This window comes from Oryctolagus cuniculus, chromosome 4, assembly GCF_964237555.1.
Source record: "Oryctolagus cuniculus chromosome 4, mOryCun1.1, whole genome shotgun sequence".
NCBI lineage: Eukaryota > Metazoa > Chordata > Mammalia > Lagomorpha > Leporidae > Oryctolagus > Oryctolagus cuniculus.
The window spans coordinates 36,209,919-36,236,416 of record NC_091435.1 but is presented as its reverse complement, the minus strand read 5'-3'; the positions used below and the strand labels follow the sequence as shown (position 1 = coordinate 36,236,416).

The following is a 26,498-nucleotide window of genomic DNA, read 5'->3' as shown; positions in this document are numbered from 1 at the left end:
ACGTGGGAGACCCAGAAGTAGCTCCTGGCTTCAGATTGGCCCAGTTCCAGCCATCGCAGCCATTGGGGGAGTGAACCGCCAGTTGGAGGACCTCTTTGTCTATAACTCTTCCTCTCAAATAAATAAATAAAATCTTTAAAATAGGAGGGTTTTTTTTTTAACCTTTGTTATAATGATTTTATTTCCTCGACATTTTTGTAAAGTGTTTATGTGAATGTTTAAAAACAAGTACATGGTGAAAGGGTAAAATGGATCATCTTGGGAGGATCACGAACTCAAGTTTATTAAACAGCAATTATGATAACAGAGTTGTGGGTTGTGTATTTATTGTGATTTATACGACTCTTATATTCAAAGACACATCTTGCCTAAAATCTCAGCCCTGTTCCTACTTGCTGTGTGACATTGGATCAATCACTTCCCTCCTATAAAAATTTTATTTACTAAGCACTGTTTGAGTTAGGTCTATGCAGGGGAATTTGTTATGCTCCTCCACCTCATAGTCCACGGTCAGGGATAGAAAAGTGATATTGAAAAGTATAATGAAAACATATTGTGATGGTGGTCATGGTGGAGAGATGGACACAGGAGAGCCTAGCCTTCTGAGATGCTTGTTGCCCAAGGTTCTTACTGCAGGGTTACACCAAACATCAACATTTGCATGATATTTTTACAGAAAGATCACTTCAAAACATTTATAATAGCATTGTGAGCCAGTAGCCTCAAGTTGTATATACAGGGATCTTCAAACATTTTGTAGAAAATGGGTTTTATGAAAAAAACTATGCATGGATATCGAAATTATTTTCCTCCAATTACACATATAATTCCATTTCCCATGAACTTTTGGAAGTACTCTATATAAAAGAATGCTGATTTTAGTGCTGTTTATAAGAGGGAAGAGAGAAGTATCCTAAATATCTATCAATTTGGAAATAGTTGGGTAAAACATTCTAAAACTGTAACCATTGAAATTGATGATGAGGGTCTCTGTGCAGTGTTTTCAACAACTGAGATGTAAAAATATCCTCACTTTAATTAAAAATGCAGGTTACAGAAGAGAATACATCACATTCTACTTTTGTAAAACTGCATGTACATATGTTTGTATATAAGTATATGCATATAGCTACTATTATATAGTGTGTATGTATATATGTGTGTGTGTGTGTACAGAGACATCAGAGAAGATTGACAAATCACTGGCAATAATGAACTTTTGCAAGTTTCTTTTGGTGATATTTGTTTTCATCTCTGTATATTCTATTTGGAAAACTTAGGTATATGTGAAAATAATAAAATTGTTATCAATGTATCTTTTTTTTTTTTTTTTTTTTTGACAGGCAGAGTAGACAGTGAGAGAGTGAGACAGATAGAAAGGTCTTCCTTCCGTTGGTTCACCACCCAAATGGCCACTACGGTGGGCGCACTATGCCAATCCAAAGCCAGGAGCCAGGTGCTTCCTCCTGGTCTCCCATGCGGGTACAGGGCCTAAGTACTTGGGCCATCCTCCACTGCACTCCCGGGCCCCAGCAGAGCTGGACTGGAAGAGGAGTAACCAGGACAGAATCCGGCGCCCCAACCTGCACGAGAACCTGGGGTGCCGGCGCCGAAGGTGGAGGATTAGCCTAGTGAACCGCGACACCAGCCTATCAATGTATCTTGTAGCTGTTATAAACCTTATAAAATCGGCCGGCGTCATGGCTCACTAGGCTAATCCTCTGCCTGCGGTGCCGGCACCCCGGGTTCTAGTCCCGGTCGGGGCGCCGGATTTTGTCCCGGTTGCTCCTCTTCCTGTCCAGCTCTCTGCTGTGGCCCAGGAGTGCAGAGGAGGATGGCCCAAGTGCTTGGGTCCTGCACCCGCATGGGAGACCAGGAGAAGCACCTGGCTCCTGCCTGCGGATCAGCGTGGTGCGCTGGCCAGTGCTGGCCGCAGCGGCCATTGGAGGGTGAACCAATGGAAAAAGGAAGACCTTTCTCTCTGTCTCTCACTGTCCACTCTGCCTGTCAAAAAAAAAAAAAAAAAAAAAAAAATCAAAACCTTATAAAATCATCCAACTGGGTTACAGACTAGATTTTGTCAATAGAAGTTTTCATTCAACAAAAATCATTGTGTGTCTCTCACTGCCTATAACTCTCCCTGTCAAATAAAAAAAAAATCATTGAAGTGACTTTTATATGCAAACATTGTAGATAATATGGGATAGAGTAATGATCAAGGCTGAGAAACATCCTTGGATAATATTTACATTGGAACTTTATGGTTGCCAATTTTAAAAACTTGAAAAAAAATCAACTTCCAAAGCTACAAAAATTAAGCTTCTTTGTTAACATTTTGTTTATTCTAATACTTAAAGGCTTCACTGAAATGTGTCTACTATGACATAATTTGGTTATTCTAAAAGTGCGACTCCACCTATGTAAAATAGTAGCTTCTAGAAATTCCATACTGTAACATGAAAAAAAGTACTGTTTGCCTCCTTCCTTCATAATTCCTCCCCCCCCCCTTTTTTTTTGTCACTTTCTCTGCTTAATCAGTACACTTTACAAAGTCACTGTGAAGTCAAAACCTGTTTGAGTACACATCGTGGAAGTTATTCTTGACAAGAACTTTCTAAGAATCAAAATACTGTAGATATTTATAGGTAACAACTCAATTCTCAGTCAAAAGCATGTTAAATTAAGAAGAGATAGTCCAATTTCCATGTCTTAATATTAATTCATATTTATTATAGGTCTACTTCTTCTGTGGATATTTTCATATAATTATAATAAATTTTGCTCAATTAATTGCATGTCCAAGAGTGTACCCAAATGTCACTTTCCAGATGACTTATTAGAATCTGTTCAATCTCTGCCTCCTAAGCTCCCACAAAATTACTTGGAAAGCAATAATATCTGTTTTTATTTTTTTTCAGAAATGGCAGATTTTACTGTTTTTGTAGGTAATAATATTCCTCTCAAGAAACTGACAAATCTAGTAACTTAACAACAGTTTAGCTCCACGTCTTATACTGCTAGAATGTGCTGGCTTGAAATCACTTATCGCTGATTCACATTTGCATATTAATTATAGTCACATGGTTTTAAGAAGTTCTTGATTCTTTCTTCCATTTGCTATTCAAGTTATTCATGCAATTTGTTGTGGTTTTCCTTTCATCAAACAATGTGAAAGAACTTGGCTGATTTGAAACACAAATTTCCATTTATTCAGAATATAAAAAACCTTATAAGTAATGTAAATAAGGGAAATATTTTTCTTCCTTTGTATTATTTGTTTGGAAATCATTGATTATAAACCTACAACCTATCAATGTAGCGAGTAGTAGACATCAACTGTTTCATATAGTTATCCATTGGTTCATACACTTAGACAGTAGACTTCATTTATGAAGACCTCTGTCATAAAAGCATAACTAAAGCAATTTTAATTGCATCGACATCAAATTTATTTTATTTTATGTTTTTTAAGATACGAGGAGGAAAGCTCATGATCACGTACACCCGTAAAAGCGATGCTGGCAAGTATGTCTGTGTTGGGACCAACATGGTTGGAGAACGCGAAAGTGAAGTAGCAGAGCTAACTGTTTTAGGTAAGTGCAGTGCTATCCAGCAGGATTACTTTAAAACATACGTCTTACTATTATCTTTGGTTTGTTCATCTTTTACTTTATCTTGAGATGACTCTTTCTCCTTCTAGAGAGACCATCATTTGTGAAGAGACCTAGTAACTTAGCAGTAACAGTGGATGACAGTGCAGAATTTAAATGTGAGGCCCGAGGTGACCCTGTGCCTACAGTACGATGGAGAAAAGATGATGGAGAGCTGCCCAAATCCAGGTACCAGTCAGGGTTTAATGGTGCCATTCACCAACTCTGAATTTATATGTTTCTCATCAAACCAATGTTTACATGCATATGCATACATGCCATTAGTATAGTCTACCTTACAGATGATCTTGGACTTAATTTTTTTTTTTTTTTACTTTACATCAGAGCCAAAGCAATATTCATTCAGTAGATACTGTGCAATTTGAACTTTCTACATACTTAAATTTATTTGAGATGCAGAGATACAGATAGAGAAAAGCTCCTATCTACAAGGGCTGGTGCTGGGCCAGAGCTGAAGCAATAGCTGAGAACTTACCCCAATCTCCATACACATGGCAGGAACCCAATTGCTGGAACTGCCACTGCTACCTCCAATAGTCTGAATTAGCTGAACGTTGGAATCACGAGCTGGAGGCAAAAGTTGAACCCAGACACTCTGATGTGGAATGCAAGTGTCTTAACTGCTCATATTAATGCCCATCCTTGAAATTTGAATTTTAGTCTTTCAACTGACTAGAGAATTGTGGTGCAAGACTCTTGAGATGCTGGGCTGCAGCAATGAGCCACTGTTCCCTGTCAGCCTTGTAATCATCAGCCTCAGTCATAAGCATCAACTGCTAAGCTACCATGCACTGTTAAATGCATTTCAATTTATAGTATTTCCAGTTTCCAATGGGTTTGTCAAGATGTGACTCCAATGTAGGTTGTGGAGTTTCTATAAATGCCTTCATCAAGAGCCAGGAGTGATAATAGAGATTCTTAGAATCAGGAGATTCCTACATTTGGTCTGAGGTTTGTTATAAGAAATACACATTCATGATCCAGGCCTGCACAGAGAACCCTTTTAAAATGTGGTAGTCTTAAAATACGTTTCTCTTTGGTTCAGCCAGATCACAGTTAATACCAACTTATTGTATCAGGTAGGTAGGAAATTGAGGAAAGGTATCATATTAAAGACATAACTATGAGCCAATTAAAGTTCTTACTTTGTCTTCCCCAGCTACAGTGTCACCAGGGCATGGTAGAAGAGGTCAGAGTTTCCTGATACTGTCAAGTTCTTAAATTGGGTAGGAGCAGAAATACAGGTATTAGGAATCCTTAGGGAATGAAGCAATAAAATAAAGCCTTCAGGTATTGTCAGTAGGCTGTCTTCTCTATATGTGCTCTCATTCAGCAAATGTGTGTTGAGCCCCTGTGTGACACTGGGATTATAGCCATGGTCTAGACATAGTTTCTGCTCCCAAGGAGCTCGGGAAAAGAGACATAAATGTATGCTGCAGGATAGCATTGTCAACATTTTAGTCCCTTAAAAGTAGACTGACCAGACAGAAAGAAATCAGGACAGCATTCTCAAATGAACATGACACATAAGCAGTGTCTAACTATGTATGAATTAGGTAATCAAGAATTAACAGTGTTCTAGAAAAAGAGACATCACAATAATATAGATACAAACCTAAGAAAGAAGGTCATGTAACCTGAGTAGTGGAAAGTTTAGTATAGCTAGCACATAGGGTATTTAGTGAGAAGTTGTGAAATATCAGGTTGGAAATAGGGACTCTGTGTAATAAAGTATTTTGGGTCACATTTCATGTATATTGAAGGACCAATAAGGGTTAGTATGAACGGAATTACTCTTTTAGAGAAAACAACTTAGTGGGTGTTATTGGTACTATGTTGTAGAGATAGGGACTATGGATGTGTGGGTAGGGGCTAATGCCAGGGACACTTTTATTGTAATTGTCCAAATAAGAGATGGTAATTGGCTGAGATAGGAAATGAGATGGAGTTGGGGCTGTATTTGGGGAGATGTTTCTGACATTACCTTGACAACCTGGATAACTTGCTGATACAGAGAACAGATGAAGGAAGATGAGTAAGTTCTGTTAAGAGGAGGAGTTGGTTATATTAAGCAGAAAAATGAAAACTGTATTTAACATATTAAATATCAGGTACTATGGGATGTGAAGTATACCTCATTAGTTGATTGGGAATATGAATTTAGAATATAGATGAAATAGAGGTTGAAATGTTTGCGTGGTGGATAGATACGTAAACTATAGTAGATAATACAACGCAGGGAGACCCTGTAGAGGAAAAAGAGGATTGAAGTGAAACTGGAAACAGAGTGAAGATGGTGCAAGGCTGTGTGTTCTGGAATAAGGCTGCCTGGATTCAGATTTTATCTCTGCCACTAACTGCCTGAAGACTAATGCCTTACTTTCATGTGCCTCAGTTTGCTTATCTACAAACTGCAGATAACCATAATCTTTACTTAATATAATTGTAAACGAATTCTCAAAGGTGAACATTTATAAAATATTTAAAGTCTGAGGTATGAAAATAATATAGTCAGCAGTCACTATCTTCTAAAAAATTGTTTACTTGAAATACAGAGAGACAGAAAGATAAATATCTCCCATTTCATTCCCCAAATGCCTACAACAGCCAGGGCTAGTCCAAGCTAAAGCCAGGACTCTAGAACACAATTTAGGACTCTCACAGGGATAGCCAGGACCCAAATACTTGAGCCATCACTGCTGCTTTCTAGGGTGCAATTATCAAGAAGTCAAATGGAGAACAGACTCAGAACTTGAACCCAGGCACTCCAGTATGGGATAAGGGCATCCCAAGTGGCATCTTAAGCACTGCACCAAAAACTCAACCCAGACGTCACTACCTTTTCATTTAATGTGAGCGTAGAAGCTTGAGCGAATAAATGCAAGCACCAACTTTAGTAAAAAAATGTAGTTGTAGAAAGTAGTTTAATACATAAGCCCAAATAAATATAAAATAAGCTCTTCTGCCTGCTGACTTAGAGGAATGCCAAGAGATTCTTACATGTGATTGGATGCCTAGACTTATCGTATGCATAATAGTAGAATTTTCCAAGTCAAGATTATTTACCTGTGCTTTCTCTTGTTTGCTGCTAGATATGAAATCCGAGATGATCATACCTTGAAAATTCGGAAGGTGACGGCTGGTGACATGGGATCATATACCTGTGTTGCAGAAAATATGGTCGGAAAAGCTGAAGCTTCAGCTACTCTGACTGTTCAAGGTATGAACTTAGAAACTTATCAGATGAAATATGATGTTTGAAGAAATATTATTGATTAATCTCCATGAAATGCAAACTCTATCCATTGTTCTAAATATTTCAGATATATTTAATGGAAACATCGCTTTGCCTGTGAGAACTCGGTGTTTGTTCAGGAAACTAAAATTTCAGAATAATAGGGAACTCTATCTTGATCAAATAGAGGAGGAGAATGTCCTTTAATTTCTGAGTCTTTAAAAATAGTACCCTTCGAATGCTTTAACTAAATGGCAGCTATTGCTATGAAAACAAATCTTCCAGTTATTTCATATCATTTTCGAGGGCCTGTCCATGTTGTAATATGAACAAGGAAAGACTCTTCCACATCCATTCGGTAAGGACTTTGCAGTCTTTTTCTATGCACCCAGTTCCTGTGACATAAGAGGCACTCAGAAAATACTTGTTGAGTGAGCAAATTGCATTTTTTCTTTGCTAGTTTTGGTAAAAATTTGTTTTTCAATGTTACGCAAGCCAGAGTGGGTACTATGTTCTATGGCTCTGAGCTATCAGAAAGTCAGAGTCATGTCTTAAAGTGATAGCAGAAATGGGTTTGTCACATCCATTGTATCCATAATCCAGATGTTTTTCATTCTCATAATCTTTCTTTCATTCTTTTCCATGATGTCATACTGATTACTTCTCACCATGTCTCATCTGTGTACTTTCTCCTAATTTTTTTTTATGGGAAAAATTGTTCATTGTGGAATTTGGGAGGCAATGACCTTTTAAAAAAAATTTCCGATTTCGACAGGTATATATTAGTAAACAGGGATTTTGGCCATAAACCACTTAGCTTGTTTCTGGATCTAACATTAGCAACATTTGATGCTGTCAACTTTTCTGAATACTGTCTCTTCTGAGGCTATTAAGAAGAAAAAAGGTGGCTTTTGAGGGAGTGCTTCTACTGTAGGCTTTCTACAAAAGAGCCTTGTGGGCTTTTTATAGTAGAAAAAAAGAATGAAGAATATTTCCTTCCTGTCTCTAAAGCCATTATGTCCCACTTTGGGGTTTTTAGTTCAACCTCATAAAAACAAAAGGAAAAAAAAAGATCAAGAACAAACATTGAATTTCTAAAGTCTCCACTGCTTCTCTTTCATCTATGTTAGACTTGAACTCCACGTAAGGCTAAAACTGTGAGAAAAGAAAACCTCTTTACATTTACAGAAAGCATAAATTTAAGAGATGTCAAATCCAACTTCAAAAGCCCTCCAGGGGGAGTGAAAGTAGCCAGGATGAATACAGACGTGAAAAGGTGTGTCTACCTGCCGGCAATTGTGGCAGGGAGGTTCACTGTCTATCACATTAGTCAGTGAAATATGTTTCACTTTGTGCTTTAAAGTCTTTACCCAGGTAGTCTGATGCTTTGTAACTAAGAGCCATTCTGCTTGTGAATATGGCAGACGTAGAAATCAAAATAGAGTTTCTTCCTGCAGTTTTAAATTCAGTTCCAAACTAATTTCAGCTGTGTTTTCCATATGGAATTCTGGCTTTCTAAGTCTAGATTTCAGTGGAAATTGCAATCAAATGATCAAATGCACAAACTAGTTGATGAATTTAGACATTCTAATTCCAACTACATTGAGTTTTCTATAAATTTATGAAAGATCTATATATATTTAAGAGTATATTTTATTCACAAAAAATACACATATCTTTTACATATTGTAGTAATTAAATACAGTATCTTAAAGAAAGTAACATTTCCCAATTGCAAATGATAACTAAGAAAAAAACTATTCAAAGGAAACCTGAGAAGTTAGGTCCGTTTTCTTCCTTTGGGATTGAATATAGAAAAATATTAGGCACTAAAAAGGAAACTAATCAGAAATTACTCCATTTGGTAGCAGGAAACAATTACATTAAGATATTCGGCAGTGTAATTGTTTTTGATTTCTGTGTTTTATGCATGGTTCATTTTAAAAGACACTGTTGGAGTCAATGTTAGCTTAAAAAGGGTTTTTCTCTTCCTCACTCCTCATACAATGAGTATTGAATTTGGTCAATCAATGTGAAGGCGACAAAATCTTATGCTGCAGGTAGAAGCTATGGGAAATCATCTTACATAAGGGAGAGTATTTGATATTCACTCCTGGAACAGATATAATTAATTCCAACATCTTGAAAAAATGCTGCGTTGCAAATTAGCTCCTTTTTCCATGTCCTGAAATCACATAATCTGTAATAATATGTGTAATACACATACCTCTATGTGTATCCTGAATATTTCTTTCTTAGCGGTAGGGGTTTCCATGGTGTTTCTACTTGTGTATTCTTCACAAGGCTTAACATGGTACTAGACAGCTATTGAGCACTTTATCTAATAAATACTTAAATTTGAAATATGAGTAGGCATGCCAAGCTCTTACTTGAGTGGTGGTAGAAAGGACACAAGGAAATCCTGGGGGAGAAACAAGTAGGGTCTGGTGACTTTGATGCTGGCTGTCAGTAGTAAGCTCAGCTGGATTAAGTTTGAAGATTCCCATTTATGATTGCAGCACTCTTGTGGTTTACATTTGAAAGGGAGCAGAGTACTAACTAACTGTCTATGTGTAACTCATTATATTATCTGTGCACCTTAAATATATACTATCAAATGTAGTAAACATAAGTACTAAGGGAGTAGAGTAAAACCTAGAGCTGGAGAGGTTTCCTAAACTTACCTGAAGTTACTCGTTAAACAAACAGATTATCACACCTGACCTCTGTAGAGTCTGATGTAGGAAACCTGGTTTGGGGCACAGAAATTTATCTTCATTTTTGTTTTTAAGCAAGCAAGCCTGCAAATCCCAGGCGTAAGGAGTTACTTGATGAACTGATAGAAACAATAAAGGACTTTAAAAATTTTTCATTACACTTCAGGGTTTAACAGAGGTGGAAGAAGTATGTTGCAAGGTGTGGTTTGGCTAAGAGCATGAAAATCAGAGTCACAGTGAATTTAGTTTATCTATTTTTGTGGATTACCACTGTGTGATGTAGACAAGGCTCTTTAAACCTCCGGAACCATATGCTTAAAATGGTATAGTGATGCTAACCTTTCAGTATTTTTATAAGAATTAAATTATATTTGTACAAATTATATTTGTATTAATATAATTAAAGTATATATTAATAATTTATATATAATTTAACAATTAAATCATATATTGCATTAAGTTATATTTGTACAGAATACTGTACAAATGTATAGGCAGTAAATGCTTTGTAAGAGCACTATAGTCATACAAGTGTTATTATTAATAGCTTTGTTATGTAGTTTTAATAACACTGGCAATTCTAGGAAAGCAGCTCTTCTTTTTTAAATGAGAAATTTGAAGAATTCATAGTCATGATAATTTATTATGAAATTAATTATTATAAATGATTTCAACTATAAAAATTACGTTTTCTTTGAAAAACATCTTTCCAAAACATTGGGCTCTTGCTCTTGCCATGAAAGCTAGTGCAGAATGTGTTGAAGCTTTGTAAAATAAATAGATAAATTAATGAAAATTATGACCATATGGGAATAGGACTGATTCCAAAAGATGACATTTTCTGAGCAGTGGAACATCTTTGCTACAGAAAACCACTCAGCAGAGGATTTTTTACCTCTGTGCTGATTTCATTACCTCTGAGCATGAGTTTTCCAATTTTTCAGATTCTCAGCACTCTGATTGACTTCTTCTATAAAACAGGAGTATTCCCTTGCAATTCATAATGAGACGAGTAAGAGTATCACTGAACAAATATCTGCAAATATCTGTCCTGGTCATTTTGAAACTTCTGTTACCCACTTCAAAACCGAAATGTGAAATATGAGTTCAGGGCCAATGTTGTGGCCGTGGGTTAAACCACAGCCTGCAGAGGCCGACATCCCGTATGGAAGCACCAGCTTGAGTCTTAGCTGCTCTACTTCTGATTCAGCTTCCTGCTAATTTGCCTGGGAAGACAGCAGAGTGGGTCCCTGCCACCCACATCTGAGGCCCAGATGAAGTTCTGGGCTCCTAATGCTGCCTGGTCCAGTCCTGGATGTTGCAGCCATTTGGATGGTGAACAAGAGGATAGAAGATCTCTTTCTCTCTATTTCTACCTCCTCTGTCAATCTGCCTTTCAAGTAAATAAACCTTTTAAACAAACAAACAAACAAAAAAAACAAAAACAGCAAGCCATTGCCCCTGTAAAAGCTATTTCACATCTATATCTGGTACTATAGCAGTTGAATTACTTCTCTGTGGGCACAAGATACCCAAAACAAATCATAGTTTTGAGCTCATTCAAAATATCAATTATTTAATAATAATGGATTTTATTTTACTTGGAAAAGAGGGGAGTTGTATTAAAATTTGATGATATTAGGAAATTTCAGGCTAAAAGTGTATTCTGCCTGGGCTCCATGAAGGATTTAGTCAGTAAGATTATACACATCCTTTATCTTGCAAATTAATTTTGTTGTGGCTTTCAAGCTAATTGTCAAACGGAGACAACTGTGAGACTGCAGTAATTTGGTCTATTGAAGAATAATTAATGTTTATTACATGACCAATAAAACCTGGTAAAATAATGCTCTTTAGAGTAATTATAACAGGGGAAAATGTTTCTGCTTAACTCCCAGTAAAAGAGAAAACTCACTTAACCTTAGCCCATTATGCCGTCCTTCTCCGAATTAATCAAAGGTTTTTCACCTATGCACCTAAACCATCAGGTGCTGTAAGATTTACACTTCACGTTTGCCTGCAGTTCAGTTTCCCCACCATATGTATCACATTTACACATCCCAAAGATTCTCTTTGTGTACTTCAAATACACACAAAATCCAGCATCTTTTTAAAGACATGTCACGTCAATTTTGATTTATTATATTGTTGTACTTCAACTTTAATGTCTCAATTTGACAAGTATTGGGATTACTGGCTCTGTCTTGGTAGAATGAATTGTTTTCAGAACCAGTATTTCATATTGCATGTCGCCTCATCTTTTAAGGGAAAAGATATATACTGTGGTATTTATAACCATTTTATAGGTTGTGACATACCTATAAAACGTAAAACTCTAACCAGAAAAAAACTAGATGCATAGGGGCAGCCTGCCAGGTTTTTAAGGTGCGTATCTTTGAAGCTGTTAAAATTTATGCTTCCCCTTGAAGGTATGGTCACAGGTTTGTTTTATATTACTTTACTCTGTTAATCTAAACCCTTTAGGTCTTTATTAGATACTTGTCGGTTGGGCCTTGAGGTTCATCTTGGAATCAGATGATAGTTAACTTATTTCATTTATGTTTATTTTTTAATAAATTCAGGTTTAATTTTAAAGGTGAGAGCTTTTTTTAATTATTATTATTCTTTGGTTGATGATAGGCTTAAGGGAGGGTAGGATGGGAAGTATCTCTATGCTCCTGAATCTGTATATATGAAATACATGAAATTGGTTCACCTTATATAAATTTTAAAAAAATGAAAAAAAGAAGAAAAGCATGGTAGATACCACTTTAAAATACTTAAAGAACAATAATATGCATTATATTTTCATTGATAACAAACCCTGTGACATGTATAAGGTATTGATTTACAATGACAATCCTGCTAATGGCCTTCTAAATAATTCCCTGTCTGACCAGCATGTTCACATAGCAAAGATCAATGAGAAATATATTTATATATAATTTAGCTTAAACATTGAGTTTCTCCCATTTCTAGTTTGTTCTTAGCTTCCATGATTTCTTACTATTCTTTGCTTCACCTGCTCATTGCTTAAACAGGGCATGCTAGGGGAATTTTTTTTTTAATATTTATTTATTTATTTGAAAGTAAGAGTTACAAAGAGACAAGGAGAGGATGAGAGAGAGATCTTCCATCTGCTGGTTCATTCTCCAGATGACCACAATGGTCGCAGCTGGGCCAAACCAAAGCCAGGAGCCAGGAGCTTTATCCAGGTCTCCCACTTGGGTGACAGGGCCCAAGTACATTGGCCATCTTCTGTTGCTTTCCCAGGTCATTAGCAGGGAGCTTGATCAGAAGTGAAACAGCTGGGACACAAACTAGAGCCCATATGGATTGCCAGCATCTCAGGCAGAGGTTTTGCTTGACATGCCACAACGCCGGCCTCCTAGAGGGAATTGTTAATCTTTCCACTCTCTGCACATCTTCCCAGATAAAACAGCTCTTATTACTATTGCAATTCGATTTCCAAAGTAAATCTGTGACGCTATCAACAATGATCGGATTCCTGTCACTGGGGCCCATCAGTCACAGCAAACCAAACTGTGAATGGACTTCCCATACACCAGTTGCTTGCCAAGCAATCAACTCTTATCTCGTGGAGTTGAACCATTCAGAAACTCTAATCCCAGTTTTGTTTCTCTGTTACAAAAGAAACTAAAAGACGTCATTCCTCCAGATTCCCTTGAGACCCGCATGCTGGGCCAAACATGGGAAGCTTTACATTTAGATCTCTGTTCACACCCTACTGCACTCCTCCCTAAGCTTCTCAGAAGACCAAGTTATGCTTTGAAGCCCCCAAAACCAGTTGCTTTTTTGCCCTTTCTGCAAGCTCTGTGAAAAGAAGAGGCTGGTGCTAAGCCAGGTGATGTTTCATTGTTAGACGAATGAGATTTCTGTGAAATTCCTCCCTGCTGCAAATGTTATCACCCATCTTACTTTTTTAATCTATAAAATATGCTAGCAACTTTGTTGCTAGCTCTTTAAATGTATTATGGTCGTACAATAGCAACAATGAAATAAAACATCAAATGGATGTGCATTGTATTCTGCTCCATTGTTATTTCGTATGATGCTTCCCATAAGCATTTATGGCAAGTATACAATGAAGAAACATAGCACTTTCTCATTAGGACTGATTAGCCGGTGACAGCTTCTGCAAGACTGAGCCTTAAAGCGTGTGATTGACATGAAACAAGGGAGACACAAAGGCAGAATAGAAGGCCCTGTGCTGTCTTTTGGCTGACTTAATTGCTACTAATGGGATGCTTCCTAGAGCCTCTCTCCTAGCTGTTAGTGAACAACATGCTTCAAACAGGAAGCTTTCCTGAGTATCTAGGGCACTATGTTTTATGATTGACCCTGAGTTACTGTCCCAATAAACTAGGATTTGAAGAGTAATTACAATTTCAGAAAAGCGAGAAACAACCTGTCAAGAGATTTGCCTAAGCTTTTTAAGTTTCTGCTAACCCAGACTGTAAGTATTAATTTACTGGACATAATAGTGATGTGGTGGGGATAATCAGGACAGGGATGAGAAGTGGAGTCCTCTCGTGTTCTCTGTCATAATTGTTGACAATGGCAAGCTGCAGAGACACACTGAGGAGACACAGCTTCGGGTAGGGGTCATTCTTTTCTCTCCCGTTTTTCCCATACCTTTCTCATATTCAGTCAACCCAAAGTTCTACTTATTTTGCCTTTTAAATAGCTCTCAACTCTCCTGCCATCTTTCCATCGCTCTAATTCAGGACTTTCTCATCTCTCAGTGCAGCTGCTTACTTTGACCCCGTTCCCTTGCCTCCATCTTATCTCAGAGAATCTGTGATTCATACAGAAGACCCATGCACCTAAACAACAAATCTAGTGATACGGGGCTACTCAAAGCCTTTGTAAGAAAAATGGACTTCAAAATAAGTTTATTTCGGTGCGAAAAACTTTTGAAAATCCGGGAGTGTTTTTTTTTTTTTTTTTCATGACACTCATTTTCTGTGAATGGTTTGAAGATCCTTTGTATTCATTTCTTTCATAAAACTTTGTCATGGGTCTCATCTGTCCGGGATAAGATCCAAAATACTTAATGGTGCCGGCCTCCGCTCTTGCTGCTCCCTTCCATCTAGAATGCCAAATTTATATTTTTTTCATGCATGCACCACCTGGGAGCTTAGCTTTGAGCTTTTTTGATATGTGAGCTGTTTGTTCTAAAATGCCGCACACCCAGCTGCCCTATTCTCTACTTGCTAGTTTCTTCAATCATTTGACTCAGCTTGATATACACATCCTCTCACAAGCCTTTCACATACTCCCCATCCCAGCATGAGTTAGGTATGCTCCATTCACATACTCCCCAGTGCTGCCTACTCTGCCTGTCCATGCGTTCCTCAGGGACACACTTTACTTGGCCTTCTTAGACTCCTTGCTCCCTGCAGTCTCAAAGGTATCCATTTTAGCTGAGACCCTCCAGAGAACCAATGGGAAATATATAGAAAAATCAGAAAAGATTTATTATGGGAATCAACTCTCGTGGATATGGGGGCTGAGAAATCTCATGATTAGCCTTTGCAATCAAAGAACTTGATCAGGTGGTGTCATTCAGTAAAGTCCAAAGGGAGGAGAGAACTTGCACTTTGCTTATGGCCTTGTCTAAACACTGATGAAGTTTGTGGATCCAAAAGGCTTCCATAGCAGCTCTTGTCAAGAGCCTTGGGTGATCACTGACGTCATATATAAGAGTGTGAATTGTTAAGTTAACAACAGGAGTCACTGTGCACTTTTTTCTCATGCAGAATTTCTGTCCTCAATGAGTTAGTTGTATTATGAGAGTTACCTATAAAACTTGTTCTCATTGTGTGTGTGTGTGTGTGTGCAAATTGTTGAAATCTACTTAGTGTAGAGTCAGTCTTCTGTGTATAAAGTTAATTGAAAATGAATCTTAATAGAGAATGGGACTAGGAATGGGAGAGGAAAGAGGAGGTGGGGTGGGAGGATGGGTATGGTAGGAACAATCACTATATTCCTAAAGTTCTACTTATGAAATTTGTACTCATTAAATAAAAAGGTTTTTTTTTGGGGGGGGGGAAGGAAACTGGGGGGAAGAAAGTCCTGTTCTGTAAATTTGTCATTTCCATAAATAGGATTCACTATTTTAACTTTCTATCAGCATATGAAATCTTTGTGTGAGAATCATATGACTTTTAGGAGCTGCTATATCTAGATATGAAAGAAGTAATGAGAGAAAAAAAGAACTGAGTCCTTCAGTTCTGAATTTTCTTTTTAAAGGTAAACTTCATTTACATCATTTTGTGGCACAGTTTTCTTAAATTGTTGACTTTACAAAAACTGTCAGTATAATAGTGCACTGTTTCTGACCATTAACATGGCTGTTTGAGTCAAAGCCAAAACTAACAGTGTCGAGGGACCTTTATGCAGGTTCAAGTTAGGTTTACTATAATCTAAGATCCAGGTTAAGAACTGTGAGTTCATCAAGATTCTGATGAAACACATAATATGAGACCCCCAAAGCTTCACGATGACTTTAACAACCTTGATACGTTTGTGATGCTTTTCCCAGACTCTGACAAGATATCATAGAGTCAATCTTTGGGGAATGATTCTTTTAATGACATATAGCAGTAATCCCCAGGGGCTCAGAAAATAGTACTAGTGGCACTAGAGTAAACAGTGCATTGGGGATATAGTGTTAGTGTCTGTGTGTGTGTATGTGTGTAAACATGTAATATATGTATTTACCATCTCCTGTCTGTATTGCTACTCTTGATGCTGAAGTCATGGATAATCTTCAAAATGCCTCATTTGTAGTGTTGTGTGTGTTTTCTTGTTGTTTGTTTTGTAGTTAAAATCATGATTTAATAAATTCAACTAAAGACCAGAGAGGTTAATGGGAAAAAGAGATTTGTGATTGTAAAAAGAAATTCTAAAAAATACAATATATGTTAGAAACTTGTGAAGAATCAGTATTGCCAGCTGAGCTCTTTGTGAGATGGCTGAAAGCAAACTGCTGTCAGCCAAGAGGTTTAATGAAGTCCTACTGCAGAATTTAACAGGAGGCAGATTTGTGAGAATGGCTTCTTGTTCGAATGGTTCTGATCCAGTGGCATAAATAGCATGTTGAGCTTCATGCCTGCTGGATTTTTTATGCTGTTTGATTTGATTGAGATGCAGTGACATTTTGGCCTACGATTCGTTGCCATTTTTTTCCAGGATTAATAAAAAACTTTGTGTGTTCTTATAGCTTAAAGAAATAATCATTTTAATCCTAAAGATTGCTGAAAATATGACATTCTCTTCAATTTCTTTCATTTATTCATTAAAGGATTTAGGTTGCTTTCAATTCCTTCAAGTAAACTGATAGAAATCTTAAATACTGTTCAGAAGAAAAAGCTTTTACTATATGGCCTTCCTACAGAGTGTTTGAAACACTCTCCGTTGTAGGTGCCGGGTAAACACTGACAAAATAAGTAGGGCAGTCAGGTACAAGAAATGATTGATACATAAGATGATTCGGTGGCCAATAATGACACCACAGCACATCAGTAAATAGCACGTCATGGGTCGTACTGTGATTTATCCATCTGCATTAACAGTGACAAGTTTTCACATGGCCCAGTGACATAGATGAACTGAGCAACCACCTTAGCAACTAACATTCTGAAATAAGGGAATCAATATGGAAATGTATGATTCATTTGTGTGGATTTGTAAAATGTGAATTACTCAGCCAGAGAATAAAATCTGGAGAAGGGAGTTATCTGTGTGCTCAGTCATTAATAGCTAGTTCTTTTTTTTTTTTTTTTTTTTGACAGGCAGAGTGGACAGTGAGAGAGAGAGACAGAGAGAAAGGTCTTCCTTTTGCCGTTGGTTCACCCTCCAGTGGCCACTGCGGCCAGCGTGCTGCAGCCGGAGCAACGCGCTGATCCGATGGCAGGAGCCAGGTACTTATCCTGGTCTCCGATGGGGTGCAGGGCCCAAGCACTTGGGCCATCCTCCACTGCACTCCCTGGCCACAGCAGAGAGCTGGCCTGGAAGAGGGGCAACCGGGACAGAATCTGGCACCCCGACTGGGACTAGAACCCGGTGTGCTGGCGCCACAAGGCGGAAGATTAGCCTAGTGAGCCGCAGCACCGGCCAATAGCTAGTTCATTTTAAAATGTTAGATTTCTGGGACGGGTTTGGTGTTACAGTTAAGACCTTCTTTGTGATGACTTCTTCCCATGTTGATGGTGCCTGGGTTCAAGTCCTAGATCTGCTCCTGATTCCTGCTTCCTGCCAATGTATATATAACCTGGGAAGCATCATTTGATGGCTCAATGCCGAGATCGTTGCAACCCACATAGGAGACCAGGAGTGAAATCATTACATGAGCTTTGGGATGGCTCACACCTAGCTGTTGTGGGCATTTGGCAAGTGAACTAGCTGATGGGAGATCCCTGTCTCTCTCTTTTTCAAATAAATAAATAAATAAATGTTAGGTTTCTTGCCAACAGTCTTAGCTAGTTTTAAGACTTGGATTAATTTTATGAGATTATGTAACTTTTAATGGAAAAGAATTGATCCTGAGCCAATGTTACTGTGTAGCTGGTTAAGCTGCCATATACCCACTGGTTTGTGTCCCAGCTGTTCCACTTCTGATCCAGGTCTCTGCTGATGGCCTGGGAAAAGCAGTAGAAGATAACCAAGTCTTTGGGCCCTTACATCCATGTGGGAGACCCATACGGGCTTCCAGTCTCTTGGCTTTGGCCTGCACCAGCTTCAGCCATTGCAGCTATTTGGGGAATGAACCAGTGAATGGAAGATTCTCTCTCTCTCTCTCTCTGTCTCCTTCTCTCTTTCTCTCTCTCTCTCTAAGTAAATAAATCTTTAAAAACATGGAATTGGCCGGCGCTGCGGCTCACTAGACTAATCCACTGCCTGCGGCACCGGCACCCCGGGTTCTAGCCCCAGTTGGGGCGCCGGATTCTGTCCCGGTCGCTCCTCTTCCAGTCCAGGTCTCTGCTGTGGCCTGGGAGTGCAATGGAGGATGGCCCAAGTGCGTGGGCCCTGCACCCGCATGATAGACCAGTAGAAGCACCTGGCTCCTGGCTTTGGATCAGTGCAGCGCACTGGCCGCAACATGCCGGCTGTAGCAGCCTCTTAGGGGGTGAACCAATGGCAAAAGGAAGACCCTTCTCTCTGTCTCTCTCTCTCTCTCACTTTCTAATTCTGCCTGTCAAAAAAAAAAAAAAAAAAACAACCATGAAATTAATCCTAAAATAGTTCACATTGAAACATTGTGAAATCCTTCAAAAAGCTCATGGGAAATGGAATTAAAAGGTGAATTTATTTGGTGCAAAAATTTCTGAAATCCATACTTTTTCATATAACATATTTATGTGTTTGGACTTTTTGAAGACCCCTCTCCTGTACATAAATTTTAAAATATTTTTCAAAAAAATCAACTTATCTTTTAATTCCATTTTTCACAAACTTTTTGAAGAACTATTGTATGTTAAATAGGTTTAAGTCTTTTACTTTTAAACAAGTAAGTCATGCAATGTAGTAAAAGCAGCAAAGATTTTCAGAACTGGAAAGACCTGAATTCCAATACCTTTTCTTTTCTTAGGTGATGTGTGACCTTAAAAAATAATTACTGAATCTTCATTTTCCTCCTTTTTCAAAATTAGAGTATTGAATTATTCCTTACAAAGTTGCTGTGAGGGTTTCTAAAGTATGATCTAACATCCAGCTAACACTGATGGCTCTTTATTATTTAACTGAGGTGGAGAACATTTAAACAATTTATGCAAGATCCAGACCTGATTACTTTTGAATTTTGATCCAAAGTATTTTAACTGTCAGTTACTGAGTAGTATCATCATTATACCACCATGTACCTTCCCTACAGATCCTCCAGGAAATATGCCATCTAAAGACAGGCATCCTAAGTTTTCAAGTCAACATTCTTGAGCACTTCCTAGGTACAAAACAAGACCACACACTTAAGCTTGTCTTAATGGAGCCATGGACCACATCTTCACAGAGCTTATTATAGCTTAGTGAGACGTTTACAGGATCAGCAGCATATGAACAGTGGACTCCTAAATGCTTTCACATGGGCCATAGCAACATGATTGTCATTTGTTCAACATCTCAGCAAATATTTACTGTGTGAGTAATAGCCTCACCCTGATAAGTTTTAGAGAAATAAAAGCCAAGAAAACATTTCAATACTTGCTTTCAGGATCATACAACTTAGGCAACAGAAATTTATGAAGTAATCACACAAATGTATGATTTTAAGCTAACGTGCTCTAGGTGAAAAGGTTGCTATGATAGTATACATCATCTTGATATAATTTAATGTCAAATTTAGAGTTAGCTTCTTGAAGTTTTGCTTAAAGTTGAGATTGAAAAGATGAGGGGAATTAAGTGAAGAAGAAGATTCTAGGGTCAGGCATAAAACAACTGGGCATCAGATGGAGCATGATACATTCAAGGTCAAAAAGACTTCTGGGGCTAGGTCAGGGAGATGAGGGAGGAGAGAGAGAGTGAGAGGACACTGAATTATTACATAATAAGGCCACGTGACAGATTTAGCACTCTATTTTAAGAGCATTGGACTATGTTGAGGGATTTTAATAAAAAAAATCTATAATCAGACTAGTTTGTTTTGATGTGGTGTTTTGTTTGATTTGGTTTTCTTTAATCACTGTGTCTACTTTAGGAGATTGGATTGTTAAAAAAAAAAAAAAAAAGTAAGATATTTGTTCAGATGATCCCTGTTGGATAGCTTGGGGCAGAGTGGTGACAGTAGAGAAGAGGGTGAATGGAATGGGGAAACAGAAATAAAAGCAATGGGGCGGGCATTGTGGTATAGCAGGGAAAGCCACCTCCTGTGAGAGCAGCATCTCACATGGGCACTGTCAGGGCCATCTGGGGAGTGAACCAGTGGCGGAAAGATCTCTCTCTCTCTCCATAACCCTTTCAAAATAAATAAAACACATCCTTAAAAAAGGAAAAATAAAAGCGATACACTTTGGTAATGGACTATAATTTGTGGAGGAGGGAAAGGAACAATCTAGGTCTTTTCTGAGTACCTACAATATGTAATGCCTTGTGCAAGGTACTTGGAATATACATTAGGAATGAGGAAGGAATAAATATGTTATTATTGGATAAGCTTTAAATTGAGCAGATAACCTAGAACAGCATTTCTAAGTCCTGGCACTACTGATATTTTGGGCCAGGTAATTCTTTGTTATTCGGGTAAGTGGCTGTCTTGCACACTCACAGATATTTATCAGCACCCTAGCTGCTGTCCACTTGGTGCCAGTAGTTCTGCATCTCCTCGCTGCCCTCTACTTTAACCCTGACAACCAAAATTGTCGCTAGTACCACTGTTTTTTTAGAATAATGTTATTTAATTGGAGGCTAAAAGTTCATAGTATTTTATGTATCCATTAAATATATTCTGAAAATGCACCCCTAATCACACAATTTTTAAGTCTGACAAGTTGAAAGACATAATGACAGGCTTTTATCTTAAACTCAATCATTTCCCCCAAAAGAAATCATGCCTAGTATTAAAATATCCTAAGAGTTTTTAATTGTTAGGGATATTATCATTCATGTGTAAGTATGCATAGGATATCTTTAGCACACCAGTGACTGCGTTTTGTCAGCTGAAATGTAGATAGCTTCACTACTTGAAACTTGAGTGTTCCCCTATTTTAATAAAAATGTGTTTTTTCCACAAAGTCTTATAACTTACTACTTTACTGCATTCATGTTCTTCCAGAATATGGCATTTATAATTCTAGTAAGTCTGATTTATTACTTGAGCCCTGCTATTCAATAGTCACTATAGATGAGAATGAAAAATAATCACATCAATTTAAGGATTTATTGCAATTTAGCTACTAGTCATAAAAACTAATATCTATGTATTAGCACTATTTCATAATCAAGATTATTTCATTGTGTTCTATTCAAGAAATCTGCTACTCCTTGTGTACCAACAGAATTAGTGCTAACACAGATAAATTTACCTAACTATAAAATCTTCTACTGTCATTTTCGTTTCTTCCCACACAAAAATGTATGGTATAGTGCTAATGTTGAAAAATCTCAATACTTTATTTAACTTGTAAGGATGAACTTGAACATATTTGTTGTTGTGCTTCAGAAATTGAGATAGCAATGTGTAAATTCCAAAATTTTAATCATAATATTGTGATTATATTTGCAAACATTTTACTTTCTTGGAATTTTCTAGTATCTCCTGAATATATTGAAGGATCTCTGTATATAAATCATCAATTTAAGAATATATTATCTGAAAGATACTTTTGAGGACATTTTTCTTTAGTAATTACATTTTCTTTAGTAAATCCATTTGTGTGTGTGTGTGTGTGTGTGTATATGAAGGGAAAAAATTGGGACAGTACCAGTTATCTTGCTTTGCCACTAAATGTCTACTCTAAAAATCATAGTGTAGAAAGTATTTTAAGATTCAGCTTCCCTATCCCTTTGCCAAGCCAGATTATATTTAAACTGGTCTGGCCAAATGGAAATAAATCCCATTTTTAAAGACCACTAGAGACATCACAATTGGCAACAAGTCATGGTTCACTGCCCTTTGCTGTTAACTGCTTCTTTACTTTCACTAAGTTGTTCATGCTACTATTAGGCGCATTATCTTTGGACTAAGTAGTTATCAAAATCAGCAAGGCACTGTATTTATTTGACCTAATCTGATGACTTCTTAAATATATGGCTAATTTAATTCATTCAGATCAAGAAAGTCTTTTCTTCAGCTCCTCTTTTTTGTTTGTTTGTTTTCAAACATTTATCAGCTTTCTGACTCAGGTGTCCTGAATCAGACAGTAGGTAGAGAAATATGAGGAATTGTTCCTTCTCCCTAAACGCTTTCCTTCTTTCTGCTCCATCGTTTTCCTGTCTTCTTTCTCCTGCTTCTGCTTTCCTTCAGCTTTTAGCTTCTCATTGTTACCTAACAATTATTGTATGAGCAGTGTACACTCACAGTGTAGACGAGTTCAAAACAGATAAATCATCTGGAGCCCTTTCCTGTCTCATTTTAAAAAGGAAGAAAGGGGCCGGTGCCGTGGCTCACTTGGTTAATCCTCCGCCTGCGGTGCCGGCATCCCATATGGGCACCGGGTTCTAGTCCCGGTTGCTCCTCTTCCAATCCAGCTCTCTGCTGTGGCCCGGGAGTGGGGGGACAGTGGAGGATGGCCCAAGTGCTTGGGCCCTGCACCCGCGTGGGAGACCAGAAGGAAGCACCTGGTTTCTGGCTTTGGATCAGCGCAGCGCCAGCTGTGGCAGCCATTTGTGGGGGTGAACCAATGGAAGGAAGACCTTTCTCTCTGTCTCTCACTAACTCCATCTGTCAAATAAATTAAAAAAAAAAAAAAAGAAAAGGATGAAAGTCTTTTCTGCCAAGTGGCTGTGTCAGTGTGTGGGTATGCACCTCTGTGATGGGAAGAGATTAAATTCTCTCAAATTTGTAAATAGATTCTTTAAAGGCTATTTGTCAATTATTGGATATTTTTATATCTGGAAATGTTGTTAGAGAACTATGCTGTTTTGGATTCAGAAGACATGAGAATTGCTTAGCTACATCATTTAGTGTTATATAAACATATATTTAATACATTTCTTAGACTTTATATTATTCCACTTCTCCACCAAAAAAGATATAATCTAGGTGAAAACAGTGTTTTTTTTAATATAAACTCAGCTTCTTGGCAAATTGTTTAATTCCCTCTACTTTCCAAAATTCCTTCAATATAAAAAATTAGGAGCTGTTACTAGTTTGCATAATTGTTGTTGTTTAAAAAATGAAATAACAAATATTAATGTATTAAAATATATATTCACATTTAAAAGTACTTTTATCTTCCTATGAGATGTTTTTAATTTTTTCATATTTCCAAAAAGATGACACTTTCATTCTGTTCATAATGACTTTGTATGATGGAATTATTAAAATTAGTTCACCCTTAAAAATTATGCTAAATTGTAGCTAGATAAGAGTAAGAAGTTATCGGATTTTTTTTAATTATTTATTTACTTGAGAGGCAGAGAGAGAGAGAGAGAGAAAAGGGAGAGATGCTTCCATCTGTTGATTCACTCTCTAAATTACTTGCAAGACTGGAGATGAGCTAGTCCAAGGCCAGGAGAAGGGAACTCCATCAGGATCTCCTGTATGGGTGAAAGGGCCCAAGTACTTGAGGCACCCTAGGTGCATTAACAGGGAGCTGAATCAAAAAGTAGAACAGCCAGGAAGAACTTGAACCAAAATCCATGTGGGATCCGGGCATTGCAGGTGGCAGCTTAACCCACTGTACCACAGTGCTGGAACCACTCTGGGATTCTATTGCACAGTAGGGTGACTTTGTACAATGTTAATGTATTGCATATTTCTCTATAAAGAAACTAGAAGGTAGGATTTTAGATATCTTCACCATAAAGAAATGTTGAATTCTTGAAAAGATGAATGTACTCACCTGAATTGGACATTACTCGATGTATATATGTAGCAAACAGGTTCTTAATACTCCATAAATATACACAATTTTTACTTGTGCATTAAAATCATTTTTTAAAAAAATAAAAATGAAGGAAAATTATTACTTTATTTTCAATGCAAAATTGTAAACTTTTCAAGTAGCTTTAAATTTGCTTTATTATCATCTGTTGGTATTCCATATCCTTTTAAAACTACAGTTAATTATCCTTAAAATATTTTTAATATCTTGAGGAATTTCTTAAATTAGTGTGTGTGTATGTGTGTGTGTTTGAGAGAGAGAGAGAGTAATGATTTTTGAAGTAATGAGTTTAGGTTAAACAGTTTGTGATTGTGTAAATGTGAAGTCAAATCTGTTTTAAGCTGTCTTATTGTATATAGTTCTCTGCTAACTGATTAACCAGTAGGAAAGTTTGTAAGAGACCTGGAGTTAGTCAAGAGGCCTGGAAGCCAGTCTTTGGTTAGCCATGTGTGACTTTGAGAAAGTTCTTTAACAATTTAGGTTCTCTGTCTCCTTATGCAAAAAGAAGAGGGTTGTTCTGATAAGTTCTGAAGTCACTTCCAGTGCCAACATTTTGCAGTTTTATTGTTTTATTAGAGGTAGAGCTAGACAGACTTTTCCTCTTTCTTAGCAAGAAAAGGGAAGTGGCAGAGGTGCTGTGAGCCTTTGAAGCAGAGAGAAAAGTTGAGGAGAGTTTTGAGGTGGGTAGGAGTTAAGCGGCCCATAAACTATGGACTTCCCAGGGTAATGAATGAATGGGAGGCAAGTTTCTGCGCTTTTTCTCTTGTTCTTTTTGACATCCTCAACAACAATAATTGGCAGTGCCTGGTTTTATAGAAGGTCCCTGCTCTCTGTATGGACAGCAAGTCCATTGGCCTGGCCCTTGAATACACGCAGAGAAGGGGAGACTATGGGAAAAGTTGAAGGAAATCGCTGTAATTATTTTCTTAACGGAGAAAGTTGGGGACGACAGTTTCCTTCAGCATGGAGAGAGGGTTTTCTGTGGTGGATGTTACTGGATTTTGTTTACTGAAACTAGAACAAATGAAAGAGGGGTTAAGTTGTACACAGACAGGTTTTCCTTTAGATAAGAAGAATTCATTTTCTGATAATCACGGTTGTTAGAAGCTTAAGTGATCATTCAAGATAGAGTCTTTTCAAAAACCTCTGATGTTCAAAAGCTGCTTTGTAGAATGATCTTAACATTTGAGGTCCTTAAACAGAACATACAGTGCTGCCTAATATCATTTGTTATCAATTTGATATGCAAATGCATTAGCCTGAAGTTTTTACATTAGATTTTAACTAGTAAAAATATTTTAATCCTATGTCTTGATTGGCTGGTTAAAACTATAAGGAAGGAAAAGCTGATTTAAAAAAAAAATTATTTAGGGGCCAACATTGTGGCATAGAGGATTCAGCTTCCATTCTGGCTGCTTCATTTCCAATGCAGCTCTCTGCTATTGCACCTGGGGAAAGCAGTGAAAGATGGCCAAAGTACCTGGGTCGTACAACCCACATGGGAGACACAAAAGAAGCTCCCAGCTCCTGGTTTCACCCAGCCCTGGCCATTGTGACCATTTGGGGAGTGAACCAGTGGATGGAAGAGCCTCTGTCTCTCTTGTCTCTTCCTCTCTTTCTGTAACTCTACCTTTCAAATAAATAAATAAAACTTAAAATAAAAAAAAACCTTTTTATTTATTCATTTAAGTGAGAAAGAGAGTGAGAGAGAGAGAGAGACAGAGCGAGAGTACAACCAACTAAGAGCTTTCGCTGCTTGTTCACTCCCCAAAATGCCCACAACAGCCAAGGCTGGCCAGACCAAAGCCAGGAACTGATAACTATTCATGGGTGGCAGCAGCCAAGTGTAGTTCATGGGCTATCACCTTGCTGCTTCCCAGGGTGGACAAAATAGGAAGCTGGAGTTGGAAACATAGCAGGGACTTGAACCCAAGCACTCTAATATACTGTGGTCATCTCAAGCAGTGTCTTAACTGTTGTACCAAACAACTGCCTCCCCCTTTGAGATTTCAAAGGAGCTATTTACTGGTAATTTACTTGCATTCCATATATTGTGTACTTTTGAAGCATTTATAAGATTTTAAGTTATTAATATTAGCTGAATTATTTAGGAATCATTTCTGTAGTCTCTTATTTTCAGACTTTAACTAATGAGATCAAATTTATTTTCATAGATTGTGAGATAATTCCCCAACTTTTGCCTTTTTCAAAGCAAAATTCTGTTTCTCTTATGTAGTTATTTTTACCATTTTATTTTAAATGTATCAACCAAAAATTGTGAAGTAATAATACAAAGAGTTCACCAGTACCC

The 26,498-nt window shown here is 37.5% G+C and overlaps 1 protein-coding gene across 4 annotated transcripts in view; it reads left to right on the top strand.

Annotated features, from left to right (window-relative positions):
- ROBO1 (roundabout guidance receptor 1) overlaps positions 1–26,498 on the top strand; it is a 1,215,767-nt gene that overhangs the window by 1,078,718 nt on the left and 110,551 nt on the right. For all 4 annotated transcript variants that reach the window (XM_051859421.2, XM_070071933.1, XM_051859420.2 and 1 more), the window contains 3 exons: positions 3,473–3,593; positions 3,701–3,839; positions 6,764–6,891. In XM_051859421.2, coding sequence (XP_051715381.1) covers positions 3,473–3,593; positions 3,701–3,839; positions 6,764–6,891 — 388 coding nt within the window. The remainder of the gene's footprint in view (positions 1–3,472; positions 3,594–3,700; positions 3,840–6,763; positions 6,892–26,498) is intronic.